At 42.0% G+C, this 16,413-nt stretch overlaps 1 protein-coding gene across 8 annotated transcripts in view; it reads left to right on the plus strand.

The window, feature by feature from the left end:
* The window catches only part of ARHGAP6 (Rho GTPase activating protein 6), a 483,185-nt gene that overhangs the window by 461,768 nt on the left and 5,004 nt on the right, over positions 1–16,413 (plus strand). For 4 of the 8 annotated variants that reach the window (XM_079123129.1, XM_079123133.1, XM_079123134.1 and 1 more), the window contains 4 exons: positions 834–1,108; positions 2,828–2,908; positions 3,389–4,035; positions 14,225–15,723. In XM_079123129.1, the coding sequence (XP_078979255.1) occupies positions 834–1,108; positions 2,828–2,908; positions 3,389–4,035; positions 14,225–14,605 (1,384 nt within the window). In that variant the 3' untranslated portion in view covers positions 14,606–15,723. Of the gene's footprint in view, positions 1–833; positions 1,109–2,827; positions 2,909–3,388; positions 8,357–9,224; positions 9,318–14,224; positions 15,724–16,413 lie in introns of those variants that run through there. The other 4 variants (XM_079123130.1, XM_079123131.1, XM_079123132.1 and 1 more) reach the window with 4 other exon arrangements.

Raw genomic sequence — 16,413 nt, forward strand, 5'->3', positions numbered from 1 at the left:
AGAATCATTTTAAATGTGTATTAAAATTCAGTGGATTCTTAATGGTGGTCATATATTTATCCTTTTGACCAACTTTTTACATATGAAATACTGATTCCCACCAATAGCATCATCATCATCTTCATCAGAGGAAGGATGAATTTAAGTATTTTGAGAAGAAAAGTTGCCCATTAAGCCATAATGAACTTCAAGTAGAATGTCAACTATAGTTTTATCCAAATTAGTTTTAATACAGGATATTGAAGAAGATAAAAGCAGCAGCTGTCAGTTTTTCCTTACTTAATAGAAAGTGACCATCAGAGTTTAATTTTTAAATGAAAGAATTAATCCACGAGGCACTTCAGGTGTATTTGTTGGCAAATACAGGGATGCGCCTTGTTTATTTTCCATCCTTCCCCCGGTGGCTGACATTTCCAGTTTCAACTTGGATTTTTCTGCCCTCTGCGGGCCGCACACTGGCGAATACAGAGATCCATCTTTTCATCTCCGTCCTTGGTTTGGCTGACCTTTGGTTACATTTATTAGGTTTTACTGCCCTCTGCTGTCCACACATTGGCGAACACCGTGCAGGGATCCATGTCTGTTTCATCCTCCTCCCTCCTTCCCAGGGCGGCCCTTTCTTGTTACATTTGTTGTGTTCTGCTACCATCTTCTGGCCATTCTGTGGAAATGCTTTCATTTTATTAATGCAGATATGTTGGAACATTGCTCAAAAGGTCTGTTTCAGCCCGTGTCCATGCGTTCTCCTGTCATTTGTGTAACGGTTGTATTGTTTAAATGAGGTCACAAATTATTAACCTGCTCACACACCTGTAACTGTCTCGTTGTACCAGAAGCCCTGACATGCTGCAGTCGGAAGTTTCCTTTTCCATGGGAGGGAGGCATTCATCTACAGACTCCAACAAGGCCTCCAGTGGAGACATCTCCCCTTATGACAACAACTCCCCAGTGCTGTCCGAGCGCTCCCCGCTGGCTATGCAAGAGGACAGGGCCCCGGGCGGCTTGGAGAAGCTTTACAAAGTGCCAGAACAGTACATGCTGGTGGGCCACTTGCCGTTGTCAAAGTCAAAGTCAAGGGAAAGTTCTCCTGGACCAAGGCTTGGAAAAGGTAAGGGAAGTCTAGATGACACTGGCCAAAATCAAGTGACTCTCTTGGTGCATGTGGCATAATGTAAGACGCTTTGGATCTCTTCTTCAACTGTTCCTTGTTTACTGTTTCTGTAATTCAGTGAGCATTTGCTGAGTACCTGCTAAACACCTACTCTGGGAAGAAAGGGTGGTGAGTGAAGGCAATGTCTTGGAGGGTCACTGCAACCCATTCTGATTCTCAAATACCTAGGAAGTGAGTACATGCCCAGAGGAGACACTTACATTTCCAGTTGACTTTTCCCCCCTCCAACATCCAGGAAACTTTATTTGTCCTGGAGGGTAGATTTGGGTTGCATATTTGCTAGTCTAAGATGTCACCCACTTACTGCTGTTAGTTTCATCAAGACAACAAGCTGAGCCTACTATATAACTAGGCAACATGCTGGGACCAAACAGTGTCAGAGTCCAATAACAAGAGCACTAGATTTTGAGTAAGACTCTGCTCTGCCACTTTCAACTTGCAAGATCCCAAACAAGTGATTGAACTTTGCTGAGACCCATGTTTATCTGCTATGGAAACTCAGAATAATAACAGTGTCAGACTCATTGGGTGAATTAGCTAATTCATGGCAAGTCCTGAATGCAGCCCTTAGTGTGTAATAAGCACTGGATGATGTGTGCTATTGTAACTTGTGTGCATTTCTCACCTCTCCTCACACTGGGTGCCTTGTCTGTCACATGATCTCCCGAGTATCTCCTAGGGATGAAGTGAGATAATGTATGTGCACTGCTGAACACCTGGAGGTACCCAGTAGGTGTTTGCTTCTATAAATCATAATTATGATCTCACCACAGGATTGTAGAGTGGAGGAAATGAGATGGCTAGAAAAAAATCTAATAGCATCTAACTCCAAAACTATTTTGCACAGACCCAGGTGTGTGTGTGTTGGCGGGGGGCGGGGAGGTTCCTGAAGGAATAAATGCAGGAATGAATCTGTGGGTGCCAATAGCAGAGTATTCCAGAGGGTAGTTCAGAACCAGTTACTGCTGGTCCTCAATCTCTGCATTAATGTCGTTAGAGCCCACTAGCCTCTTGCCACCCCGCCCCCACTTGTAGTTGTTTTTCCTACTGCTGCTATCACAAACCACACAGTATCAGTGGCTTAAAGCAATGCACAAATTTGGCCTCTTATGGTTTGGGAGGTCAGAAGTCTAAGATGAAAGCCTGCCTTCCTTAATGTAGGCTCTGGGGAATAATCTGTTTCCTTGCATTTTTCAGCTTCAAGAAGCTTCTGTATCCCTTGTCTCATGGTCCCTTTCTCCATCTTTAAAGCCAGCAAGAAAGCAGCATCTTGTCTCCTGCTTCTCTCTTATGGGGCCCTCCAAGGTCAAATAGGAATATCACCACATCACAAGAATCACATAATTCCATTGCATTTGCAAAGTCCTTTTTGAGTATAAGATAACATCTTTAGAAGTTCTGAGGATTACAATGCAGACATTTTGGGGGGCCTTTATTCTGTCTACCACAACCAAGATAATACTTGGTTGTAATATTACTCTTTGTAATACTCAAATGGAATAGGCTCCTGAAAAGCAGATATGATTTGTATCCTGTTTTGCAGATGGCACACTCGTGAATACAGTACTTTGCACAGAAAAGATGTGATATTTATTTATTGATTTGTCTTAAAAATTTCCTTTTGTGGCACACACCTTTTTGTGCTTTTTGTCTTAGATATGTCAGAGGAGCCTTTCAATATCTGGGGAACTTGGCATTCAACATTAAAAAGTGGATCCAAAGACCCAGGAATGACAGGTGAAGTGTTATTCTTAAGCTTCGTTGCAGTTACTTTTAAAATTAATTTTCTTTAATTTTTGCCTTGGTATCATCATCTTACATAGTTTTAAATATATTTGGGAAAACACTGAAGAGAGGGGGAAAGGATAACATTACCCGTAGGTTTTCTACCCAAATATGCCAATCTGACTACATTTCATTCCATTTTCTTTCCAGAAACATAAATTGGTGACAAGGCTGTTTAATCTAGTTTGGCAGCTCAGCTGGCCTGTCAGAGTCTGGGCATATGTATTTGGAGCGGCCACATGAATTGTGCCGACGATCAAAAAGCATTTGCCATTTCTTTTGCTAGCAAGTGCTTTTAGATGGCGGCAGCTAAGAGCGCGCTGTGCTTTTTCGGGCCTAGACGTTGGCACTGGGAAGCCAGTAAGGAGGACTCTAATCCCCAGAGGAATGCTACAAGCTAATTCCACTTCTGGCCTTTCTTTCTGCTCCCAGGTTCCTATGGTGACATTTTCGAAAGCAGCTCCCTCCGACCGGGGCCCTGTTCCCTGTCCCAAGGGAACCTGTCCGCGAACTGGCCTCGGTGGCAGGAGAGCCCCTTGGAGATGGACGGCGGCCCTCTGGTCCCGCGGAGGACTCAGCCCGCTCCAGCTGCGGTGCCGCGCGTCTGCAGCACTCCGCACATCCAGGGCGGTGGCGGCGTGGCCCGGAGGCCGGCGGCCAGGTCCGAGCCCTACTTGAGCCTGAGCGGCGCGGCCGAAGCGACCGAGGCCGAGCTGGACGGGGCCTGGCCGCAGAGACCCCGGGAGAGCGGCAGGGAAGACCGGAGGCCCCCGCCTCCTTACCCAGGGCCGGGCCAGGCCGCCGCGCCCGCCCCGCAGCCCACGGAGCCGCCCTTGTGGAGGCGCCAGAGGCCGGAAGCGGGCTCGGGAACCGCCACGCCCGAGGGAGGCCCGCCCGCCCAGGCGCAGCCCCGAGCGGCGCACAGCAAGCGCAGCGGCGCCTACTCCCTCCAAGTCAGCGCCGGCCAGCAGGACGCTCAGGACTTGGGGGAGGCCAGCTGGCTCGACTGGCAGCGAGAGCGGTGGCAGATCTGGGAGCTCCTGTCCGCCGACAACCCCGACGCCCTCCCGGAAACGCTGGTATGAGCCCAGGCCGCCGAGCCGCCCGCCCACCCGCCCGCAGCGCAGCTCAGCGCACCAGGAAAGTTGTGCTGGACAACTGACACACACTTCCTCTCCTTCTTTCACACTTTAAAAAAGCAACACAAGAGAAACTCAGTCCACAGACAGATGTAGAGCACTCAAACCCTCGCCATTGATCATAGGGTTCTATTGCATAGCCAGCCTTAGAAAAAAGCAAAACAGATGACAATATCCAATCCATAAACTGCCCACGTTGGCTCTGTATACGATCAAACTCTTGCTTCGGTATTGCTTAATTGTATTTATGTGTCTTCAGTTTTGACTATTGTATATTCTGTAACAAATCTATGTATGATAATCAATATGGTATTCACAGAGCAAACAGAAGGAACAATTTTAAGTCACTTCACATATATTACACCATGAGACATATTAAGCAATGAGACTCTATAGAGTGTTCTAGAATAGCACAAGCGGGTTTCTGTGCTTTTGCCATACCTTTTAACTGGGGACAGTCCTTCTTTCAAAGCCTAAGAAAACACTAACAAAACAAAACAGTATGAGAAGCCATATTTTTATATAGTAGTGAGGTACAAAAATTATAGTCACTGAATGCTTTTTCATATTGAATAAGTTTTAAGGAAAGTATTAAATTTGATACATTATGAAATATATTTTTAGAACATGTTTAGAAAGGATACAGTTAATCAAATGAGAGGAAGGCCATGCCTAACAAAGAGTAATTAAGAAGTTGTCCATCCCATTTTAGGTCAAATTCAATTTTATATAGACCATGTAATATATATTTATAATGTATAATTTTTATGTATTTTTCAAAACGACAAACTGGAATCCAACTATTAAGTGTTTAAGAATCAAAATAGAACATTCAAATTATACAATGTGGTTTTCCCCTTTGCCCATAATCAGTATTAATCAAATTACACGCAATTCTTTGTAAAGTTAATCATATTTGGAGGAAAAAAAACTACAGCTTTGTACTTAATTGTGCCAAAGGCTGAAGAAACATTTTCTTCTATAATTGTGTGTGTAATGTAAATGTTCCTGCAGTACTACACTAGTTTGGTTTTTCAACTACAAAACCATTTTTGACCAGCAGGTGGCAATTTGCTTCAGTATTTTCAGATTTTTTTTTTTTTCACTTCAGAAGGGAAAGTGTATTATAGAATTTTGTTTTTTATAAAACATGCTACTCTTAATTTTCATGTTGGTGACAAAATTTTCAGTGATGTTTCTTAAAATTCTATCTTGTGCCATGATGAATAAAAGTTAAGCAAAAGCTTTGTTCCCTGCCTTTACCCTAATGAACTCACACCCGTTACAGTAGTAGGCTTCACAATCCACAAGCTCAAGTGTAATAAAGAATGCCAATTCTATACTTATCCATAGATGGCTAAAAATCTGGTGTAAAATATATCAGATGACTTGGGGACATCAAAGCATTTAGATATATGTAATTATCTGTTGCAAGTAAAGATTGATTTCCTTAATTGTCAGCAAGAAAATGGGTTTTCTACATGACTAAAACTCAGGTTTCCCACCTTCTAGTCTGGTTTCACCCAACACAATCCTTGTAAGTTGCATCTGTTCTTTAAACTTTAGATGAATAATTTGCTTCAGGGCTAAAGTAATAAACTCTAGAAATGGCATGTCATGTTTCACATTTGGGGACTGGTTGAGCTATCTTCAGGTTATGCCTTTGGGACAGTACTTCTGCCACTGGCTCAGACTCTGCAGAAATTTGCCTGTGGACCTTGGCTCTTCCCAGGTGCCCACACACAGCCAAATGTAAACAAGACCTACAGCAAATGCTAATTGATTTTGGATCTCAGGTGGCTTTTCTGTGCCAGCAACTTGCATCCTACTCCTGTGCTTTCTTGCTTTGAACTTGACCATGGTCTGACCAGTTCTTTCCCTCCTTCATGAACAGGACTACCTGGTATATGGAACCACCTTCCCATCACATGGTTGCCATTTTAGTCCTATTTTAAAAAACTTTCTGATCAAATGGCCCTGAGGTTAATGCCTGGGGGTGGGGGTGGGGGGGGAAGCAGTGGAAAGTACAACTGTTATAGTCTTATCTAAAATAGGCAGTGCAGAAAAGAGCTCAGAAAATATTTTGTGTATCTCAATATTCATTTTCCCTTTCTGTGTGCGTATCAGCCCTCTGACTGTATCTTTCTTTGGCCTAGTAAGTGAAAACTTGGTTCTTAGATGCCTTTATCACATCAAAATAAGCTGTTTTTAAATACATATATGAGACCTAAAGACCTAAGTGGGAAACTGAGGTTATTCCTAACATGTGATATAATACCTTATAAAATTAAAAAAAAAAACTCTTTCAAGTTGGACAAAACCCTTCTACCATGCTGTTCAAATCACTCCTTCCTTGTGAAAAAAGATATCATACAAGCAAGCAAAAAAATCGCAGTGTGCTCCATGTCCATGAATACTCAATCATTGTTTCTGTGTCTCTGACAAAGAGGCCAGAGTGTTGATGGCAGAAATGGCCAAATACACATTTGTCTTTATCCCTTTAAGTAGCTATTAACATATGTTTGTTGTGGGTTTTTCTAGGGAAAAAATGCTCTTATACCAAAGGAGTGCGTGCAAATTGAGGAAATTTCTAACTAAGCCCAGCTTGCTTCTTTTCTTATGCACATTTTAATACACATCTGCTTGGCAGAGAAACAGCATTGGGCTTAAATATAAAGAGTTGTCAGAACAAAGTCCAGGCCTGTGGTGTATGTTGGTCTGATAAGCAAATTCTAGGAGGTAGATTCTACTGAACTGGGGAGAAAGGAAATGACTGAAGAAGAGTCATACAGAGATTAAAACAGCATCTTAATTGAATGGAATTTTAAAACAAGACTAAATCAGCAGCAAATGTTCTTCAAAAGAAAAAAAAAATACAAACCAGAGGACAGTTCCAATAAAGGTTGGAATTCTTGGGCACAGTCAAGGTGACAGTGGTAGCCTGGAGATATTGAATTACAGTGGTCTCTGGGGTATGGACCTCTGACCCAGTGTGGCCCTTAATCCACCAAGGAATAGAAGGTCAAAGAGTCTCTAAATTCCATTCAGTCAACATCTGTTCAGCCCAGGGAGACCAGCTCGTCCCAGTTTGTCTGGGAACATCTCAGGTGTAGTCTTAAAAGCCCCATATCCCAGGCACAGGCTCTGTTATTTACCTGGAAGGTTAGGGACTTGTACCAGGCAGATGGGTACAGGCACCTCTCAAGTAGAGTCACCAAATAAGATACAGGGTAGCCAGTTCAATGTGAATGCCAGAGAAACAACAGGTCCCATGCAAAATATGGGATGCACTTATACCCAAAAAATGACTCATTGTCTGAAATATTCCATGGGACATGTTTATATTAAAAAGAGATTCTTTGTTTACCTGACATTCAAGTTGAACTGAGTATTGATTTGCTAAATCTGGCAACCCTAATCTCCAGTCTTGATATCTCATCTGGTCCCCAATGAACTGCTTGACATTTTCACTGAATATCCCATGGTGCCTCAATAGTCTTGAAGGACCAACAGTGTGCCTCCACTGCTACATTAAGCCATGTTCCCACCAGCCGCCATTCCTCTCTACCCAGGGTTATTCTTCCTTTTTCTCATGCAAAGCCTCCCCTGGGATTCCAGTCTTCTTGTCCCTCTGGCACATGTCTCTTCTTTGTCCATCCCCATTATCCCCTCCCTCTTGGATTACTCTAGCAGCCTCGAATTTCTACTCTCCCCCACTCCTCCATACTACCATTTATCGTTCTGACATCACATCTTGCCTGAGGTATTTGTTGGTTAAAAATCAGCGGAGGCCCTCCTCCTCCTCTGGTCTACAGGACAAAGGCCACAATCTGTGATGAAAAACACATTCCACATCTGCTCTTATCCACCTTCTCCTCTCATCTCTCCCCAACATGGCACCCCATACTCTGGCAGTGTACAGAAAACTCCCCATTTCCTTGAATAAGAAGCAATTTTGTATTTTCATTCCAAGGGCCTCAAATGTTCCTCCCTGCTTTTCCTATTCAATGCTATATTTCTTGTAGGATTAGTTTGATTCTTCCCTTCCTACAAACACAATGAATCACAGCATATTCTGATCTTTTGGACATGACGTGGCCATGTTAACAAGGATTGTTGTGCATTATCATTGACACCTTATTGTTTTTTCTGGAGGTTCTTTTCACTCTGTTCTGGGGACTGTGTCCTTTATTTAATTTGTACCCTCTGGGCTGGGCAGAGACCTGATACCTACTTGGCATTTAATAAATGTTTGCAGAATGTAGGCTTGTAAGTATGATCAAACAACTTACCATGCAGTAGAGAAAAAGTACAAGGCCATCCACCTCCCAGCAAATGCAGAAGTAGCCACTTATTTTCTAAATAAAAAGGTATTGAATAAAGCAGATTCTCTGAAGAGGAGGACAGAGACAACTGTATCAAACAGCACTTCTTTACAAAAACACATCATCCCAGCTCCGTGCTGCATGGGACAGAGAAGGTAGGTGGTTTATGATGTGTTATCATCTCATTCTTAAGGTTAAAACTCTTAACAATAATCACAGTGACAAATGTATAATTCTGTGCTCCCTGGATAGTGCTTAACAAATACTTAATGACTGAAAAAAATGAAGTTTCAAGATGTAGGCTTCAGTGTCAGAACAGGACCTAATTCTGACTCTGCCACTGGATACTTTAGCTCAGTGACTCCATTTTCTCAGCATAGCCAGGACATTTTAATACCAAACTCCCAGGATTGTTCTGAGGATTATACGAAAAAATACCTACAGTAGAGCCAGCCACATAACAAATATTCAACAACCGGCAGCATGATCAGTGTCCCACATGAGCTCATTTAAAAAACAAAATTGAAAACCTCTACTGTGAAATGCAGACACTACTAACATTAATAACAACTTCCACTCTAGTCTAGTTTTTGCACATTAACCCATTTAACCCCTCATTTTCCAGAGGGCACAGCTGATTCCAGAGACATCAAAGGAATTGCCCGGGGCCACATAGCTAGAAAGAGGCAGAGCCAGATTTGGGGCACAAACCATCAACTGTACCCCCTGCTGTTTGGATTGGAAGTCAAGGGAACAAAGCTCTGGTTATTTATGGAAGCCCTTGGCTTGGCTTCTCTCTTATAGAATTGGGCTCAGCTGGATGATCTTCAGGAGATGGTGCCTGCCTCTGGGATGATCTTCGGAAGCCCTATTTCTCACTGAAGCAAGAACAATGGAAGTTAAAATGAATAACGGTCCAAAGAGGGTTTGATTTGTAAAGATTTTGTTCCATGGGGGAGAATAGGTTGAATTATAACTAATAATTTTATCAGTTTACATATTTGTTAATATGTATTGAATAAATTACAGTCTAGCATTGTCTTCAGATTTTTTTTTTTTTTTTTTTTTTTTTTTTTGCTTCCAGCAGCTACAACAGCCATGTGATGACTTCATTAAATTGACTGATTGGTTGCTCTAATAGTCAATTCAATCAATATTTACCAGGGGCCCACTACCCATTATGTCCAATCCTGGGCCTCAAGGCTAGAGAGACAGATAAGACCCTTCTAGATCTTCCTTCAACCATGTCTCAGCTAAGAAAAAACAATGTCACTCTTTTGAAGGATACTGTGAGAATGGCAGCAGATGCTTCCAAGTCCCAAAAATCAAGCAAGTATTGATACTGCTTTTTACCGGTGACAAGGTCTGCTCCCTCTAATGTTGAAGTTTGAACACTAGAGAAGCACGCCAAGGCAAGCATATTCAGCAGGTTTTATTTGAAAGTAGTAATAATACAGACTTCTCCCGAGGGGGAGAAGGGGGCCATGGCTGATGTTCTAGAATCCCAAGAAGCAAGCACGCCCTACATCTTTTATAGGTGAAGGTCTCTTCTGTTCTCCAGTTGTCTCGCCCCTTATCTCTCCTTCCTGCCTATGTGACTAGGTCTGGTTTTGCAGGTGAGATGCATAAAGTGCAAAGCGACTGGGCAGGGGGAGGGCCAAAGGGATTCAGCCTGGCAAGGGCCCAGGGGGCATTTATTAGCAGCTCCTTGCCTGCTGTCCTTGATAAGGGCAAGTAAATTTGGTAATCAATGGGCTCTGGAGATCCTTGACATTCCATTCTCCCAGGGGCAGTCTCCAACTTCCAGAGGCAGGTGGTTTTCATGGCCTCCATTTCCTCGATTTCTACACTAACTGCCTGTCCCCAATTCTGACTTCAGTATCCCAACAGCTGGTTACCTGGTAGCAATCTACACATTGTTGAGCAAATGAATTAATAGGTGAGACCAATCACCCATCCATCCAAAGGTGAAAAATCAGAGAAATGCCCATGACAGCACCAAATGCTCCCTGCATTCGGCAAGAAACATCTCTACAGGATAAAGAACTTTGGGAAGTGAAGAAAATACCTTAGGGAGAACTTGGAAGATATGAGGGATGTTACATTTCCAGTCAGGGCTGGCTTTATGGCATGTGACCTTTGCAATTGCTTATTTGAATGTTCTGGTAATGCTTTCTTGAAATTTTATCAGCAACCCCCCCCCCTCCCATTGCATTTTCCACTGGACCCTGCAAACAATGCAGCCAGTCCTGGTCACTTTGCTTGCTGGATAAGAAGTAAGCAATTTCAAAACAGGAATTCCTTTGTAGTATAGGCCAGCAGCCTGGGGGGCAAGGAGGTAAAAGGGCCATGGCCTGAGGAGGTTTCACAAGCCAGTGGCAAGTTGAGAGTGGAAGCACAGACTCCTGACGCCTCTACAGAGCTCCTTCCCATCTGAATATAATTCCAAAGTAAAGCAAAAACACCTTGCTCCATCCCAGAATGTGGATAATATTTCTGATAGGCAAAAACCCACTCCATTCTTCTCCTTTCACTCTTCTTCCCTTCTGTGTTTCTATCTCTGCCATCATATTTTTATTCACATTTCTTGTTATAATTTCTCCAGTGTTATATTTAAATGTATGGTTCCCTGCTCCTATAGTCTGAATTTATAACCCACAAGGAGATGGTATTTGGAGGTGGGGAACCTTGGGGTGATTAAATCATGAGGAAAGAAGAGTAGGATTAGTGCCAGAGACCTCAGAGAGCTCCTTTGCTCCTTCTATCATGTGAGGACATGGGGAGAAGTACCATCTGAGCAGAGGGCCCCCATCACACACCAAGTCTGCCACGCCTTGATCTTGTTCTTCCTGCTTCCAGAACTATGGGAAATAAATGTCTATTTAAGGTCCCTAGTTTATGGTGTTCTGTTATAGTAGCCTGAACAGACTAAGACACTTCCCTAGTTCCAAGACCAAATGTAATGTTTAAACTGAGTCATAAAACAACTTTCCTCCTTTTAAAACTGTGAGAGCTGGGACATAGGTGGTTTCTAGGACAGGTGCAATACCCTAGGACCTGACCTAAAACGACGTTGAGAGTCTTATGGAACACACATTTCTCCTGAGAGGAACTGGAGGCATAAGAACAGGGGGCTTTCTGACCTAGATTAGAAAGCAAGGGGTGCCATCAACAGTGGCAGGATGGGCCACAATGATCCACCTAAGCTGGTGAAGCAGGTGTAGACTATTCTGTCAAGACCCAGTTACAGCCAATCAATCTCTTTCCCTTTCACAGGGTGCTGTCATTCCCTTGCTAAGAACTGATGGGGGAGACAGATTTGAGAGTGCCTCTGGCCTCCTTGTCAGTTGATCTTCAACAAAAACTTTTCTTTTTGCAAAAATCTGGTGCAACAGTATTGGTCTCTGTGTGCATCAGGCAGCAAGCCCTACTCAGGATCAATGTTGGGTTAATGAGTGAAACAGATGTCTTCTAAGGGTGGGGGCAGAGCTGTTCCTTGATCTACCCAAAGGAGATGACCAATTCAGCAATGATGGGGCTCAGACACTGGACCTGGATGAATTTTTTCAGTCATTCTGCTAACGTGAGTTGAAATTGTGTTTATCCCCCCACCCCTGCCGCCCCACATTCTCTGGCTAAAAAAGTGTTTATGTCCATTTCCCAGTACCAGTGAATGAGACCTTATTTGGAAATAGGGGTTAGGATAAGGGCATTGAAAGGGGATCCTAACATAACATAACTGGTTTCTTAATAAAAAGGGAAAATTAGGGTACAGAGACAGACATGCACACAGGTGAACACCATATGAATACTGGCATTATGTTGCCAAGAGTGGAAGAACTTACTGGAAGCTGGGAGAAAGACTTCAAACAGATCCTTCCCTAGAGACTTCAAAGGGAGTACGGCCCTGCTAACACCTCGATCTTGGACTTTTGGCCTCTAGAACTGAGAGAATAATTTCTGTTGTTTAAGCTCCATCTGTAGCACTTGGATACAGCTGCCCTGGCAAAGTAATATGGTGAGCAAAGGTCAAGTCTTGGGGACAACCCAGAACATCTGGGCTGATCAGGGAGCAACCAAAGTGTTTTCCTCTCAAGACCACAATTCACATAGAAGCAGCACACAATGCAACAGGGGTTTCCTATGAGCCACTCTGGGGGGACCATCATCATCAACCCTTTGTCATTCTGCTCTATTGCCATCACCTACAAGTCATGGGAGATAAACTTTCCAAGGAAAAGTTGTTGTTATTAACAAAACATGGTAAAATTATGCAACCTTCAGAACTGAGGGGAGAAGGGAGACTCTAGGGAAGAAATGGGCAAGAAGGAAAATTGGAAAAGTGGTATTTCTATCGAACATTCGCATTCACATCTCCTGCTTGGAACTTTGACCCAAGGCTATGTGAATATGTGGTAACTATAAGAAAACCCAGGAAAACCACACCGGAGTGTCTCCCTGCGTAAGAGAGAAAATGAGAGGAAAAGAGAAAGGGCGCATGCAAGAGAGAGTGTGAAAAGTGAGGAGGAGAAAGAGAGTCAGGGGGAGAGAAAACATGAGAAAAGATGGCAGGGTAACTACTCTTAAGCAGTTGAATTCCACCAGGCTAACAGGGGACCAATAACGGAGAAGGATACTTGCTAGCTGACTGATGAACCTACAGCTAGCTAGGATGTTCACAGACTGACAAGTGGTTGGGATGCGGGGAAAATGGCTGCAGCGGAAAGGGCAGGGAGAGCAGCTTTCAGACTGACAAGCTAGGTTGTGATGCAAAAGGCGGGGGAGCAGCTTTGTATTACAGTAACTGTAATATGTGGGGGTGGGGTGGAATCTGAAAGTGAGGTTCAAATTGTGGTCTATGGCCCAGTAGCAGCAGCATCTCCTGGGAGCTCATTAGGAAGGCGAATTCCCTGCCAGCCTGAGCCTTTTGGATCAGGAACTCTGGGCTGGGGCCTAGCCATCTGTGTTTTAACAAGCCTTCCAGGGCATTCTGATCTGCACAGAAGTTTGAGAAGCAACTTGCTGGGGAAACCACAAAAGAGAGAGAGGCAACAAGATCCCAAATAATGCTTTGAACATTGTCAAACCATACTTTTAAAAAATCCAGCTGAAACAGGAAATCAAAATGATTATACATTAGATTTTAGCTGAAGGCATATAAACATAGCACATTATTCACTGATCTTTCAACACGGGGCCATTTACTTTCCTGGGTGCTTTAGGTCAGTAGTGCCACTTCCTTCTCATATGAACTTTATCCATGATGTATTATCTACAACTTCAGTTCTATTTTCTTAAAGGAAATTTAAGAAACCACTGCAAAGGAGGGAGAGAACTATTATTCTGGATTTGTACAGTATTTTCCCAGCCCTTTCCAGCTTCATGGCAATATTTTTAGTGATTCTCCTTTAAACCCTTCCTAACCATTCCTTAGTATTTATAGATTTGTTTTCTGCACTCACAGAGCTGTATTTTAGATAAGGAAACACAAAGAGCTTAATCATACTCTTTATTTTTGTCAAGTGGGAACTTGCATATTCAGTAGACCAAATGTCACTGTCATGTTTACATATTTTTTAAAGATGTCCTTTCGTGATTTTAAATAACATGAGCTTGCTTATGGAAGGCACCCATATACCCACTAATACTTAAAACTGATGAAAATCAGGAATAGAGCCTGCTGTTAGCCTCCTAAATAGAACCTTCTCAGGGGAATAGGGTCAGAGGATGCTAGACTGTGGAGTGTCAGCACTGTTATTTCTATCCCTGTTCCACAATCTCACTTTACTTCTTGTTGGTCACAGGGTGATGGAGAACAGTGCTCTCAGGTCTCATCTCAGAGAACCTGCAAGACAAATCTGGTAGGTCTGTTCAATTATTTTCACTTGACAGTGGCAAAATCTGAGGCCCAGAGACACCAAGATTGCACATCAAGTAAAGGGCAGAGCAAAGACTCCAAACAAGCTGTCTGCTTTCCACACATTCTTAATCACCACACAAGCAGCCTCAAGTCTATGAACAATTCCCATAGTCACCATAAAGGTGAGATGGGAAATACAGATGTGTCACTTTCACTAGGGAGCAATAACTATATTGGTGACTCGGTAAGAAAATTAGTAACTATATATACTCAAAAATTCTTTTGTGAATTTGCACCCCTCCTGTTATTACAATGTATTCTTTAAACTGGAATTCTACTAATTCTGTCATTTCATTTACATACTACACTCCAAAAGACTGAATTTCCTGAAGGTAGTGGATGTACCTTCTGCAATATTCTATTTTCAGTAAGATGTAAAGGGTGGACATTTCATCAATGTTAGCTACTGAATTCATAGGAGTACTCAATGTTAAACGCAATCCCAGTTTGAATCCCCATCTACTAATACTTTGCCAGATGTATAGTAATGTGTTCTAATTCTAAATAGTATTTTTTCATGAGACTTAGCTTAAAACCCCAGAGATGATCCAAAATTAATGTCAAGTTATATGTGAAAACTCCTTTCAGAGCAGAGAAGTCCTGATCCCAGAAACAATCAAGAGTAATCTAGACACAGTAGCTCTGAGTAACCAGTAGGCTATATATATAGTCCTTTCTTGAAGTGGTAAAAGGGTATATTAAACTGTTGACCTTGTCATCAAGTTCGCTTGACAGTTTACTTTCAAGATTATCTGTTTCAAAAAAGACTGGAGCCCTGTAACAGGGCTGAAACCTTTTGCATATGGCTTAATTTTCAATTTCCAGTTATAATGCTTTGTTTCTCATAATTCTTTGTTCTATATTCAATCGATAGCTGTTAGGAGCAGGAAAAAAGCCAACAATAAATATTTTCCTCTACAGTTTAAAAAAATATGATTTACAGATGAGAGAAAACCTGACATGGGTAGGGAGACTATGACATTATTTTTGTAGAGACTGCATGTCTGAAGAAAAATTAACTATAAGGTTACTCGAAAAGATTTTCAAAACCTGTTAACTATCGGCTTTATTTAAAAATGTACAAATATTCTGACATGTAGAACTTAAGCTTGATGGATTCTTGAAACTCCACACAAAACTGGCACACCCAAGAAATCCATACCAAATTAATCACTCATAGACTGCTAATTCCATCCACTAATTTAACAATACAGTATTCAGGATAAATTAAAGGATTTAATATTAACACTTTTAAAAACAGTCACTTGTAACATGCTGCTATAATTAGAACAGTTTTTGGGTTATTGATACAAGAAATTTCAACAGCAAGCTTAAAGCTTTCTGAAAACATAAAAATTGAGACAATGAATTGATGCAAACATACTACATGTGAGAAAAATACTCTTCTTATGAATGTTAATACTCAGCTAAGTATAATCACTGGCACTGTGACTTGAGCCAGATTTTTAAATCTGAATTAGCTCAACCAGGGGGAAGGCTTCCAATGGAGGAAGGAATGGGACTCAAAGTTGGAATATTTGAAATTCTAGGGACAATGAAGAGACCTATTTTGGGGGAGCAGAGTTACATATCAGAACAATAGGAAAGTATTTTAAAAATTAAAATATATGTTTCAAAGTATTTGCATCAGCACCTCATGGTGAGTTGAAACTTCTTTAACAAGGCCCAATCTGAAAAATGCATATAAATGAGAATTTAGAGAGCCAAGACATGCCTTAGTCTTGCTGAGTGCAAGGCTATGGCTTTTGCATTTTGTTCAGGGTCTCGACTAAATTGTAGGGACTTCAGAAATAATAGTCTTTTATAAAAAAGATATTGCTTATCTATAATAAATGATTTTAGTTAAAAGGTTTGACCAGGTAAAAGTTCATGAGCAGTGCACTGACTTTCAGGTTTTACCTCTCAAATATTCCTGAGAAAACAGTAAGAAAAAAGCAGCTTTCCTCACTTTCTAAGAACTCTTTTTCAGACTTTTCTAGATGAAATACACAGGCAATATTGCAGCTAAGGGACAAACTGAGGGACTGCTTCCCACTTAAACCAAATGAGAAG

The sequence above is a fragment of the Sciurus vulgaris genome (assembly GCF_902686455.1).
Source record: "Sciurus vulgaris genome assembly, chromosome: X".
Classification (NCBI taxonomy): domain Eukaryota; kingdom Metazoa; phylum Chordata; class Mammalia; order Rodentia; family Sciuridae; genus Sciurus; species Sciurus vulgaris.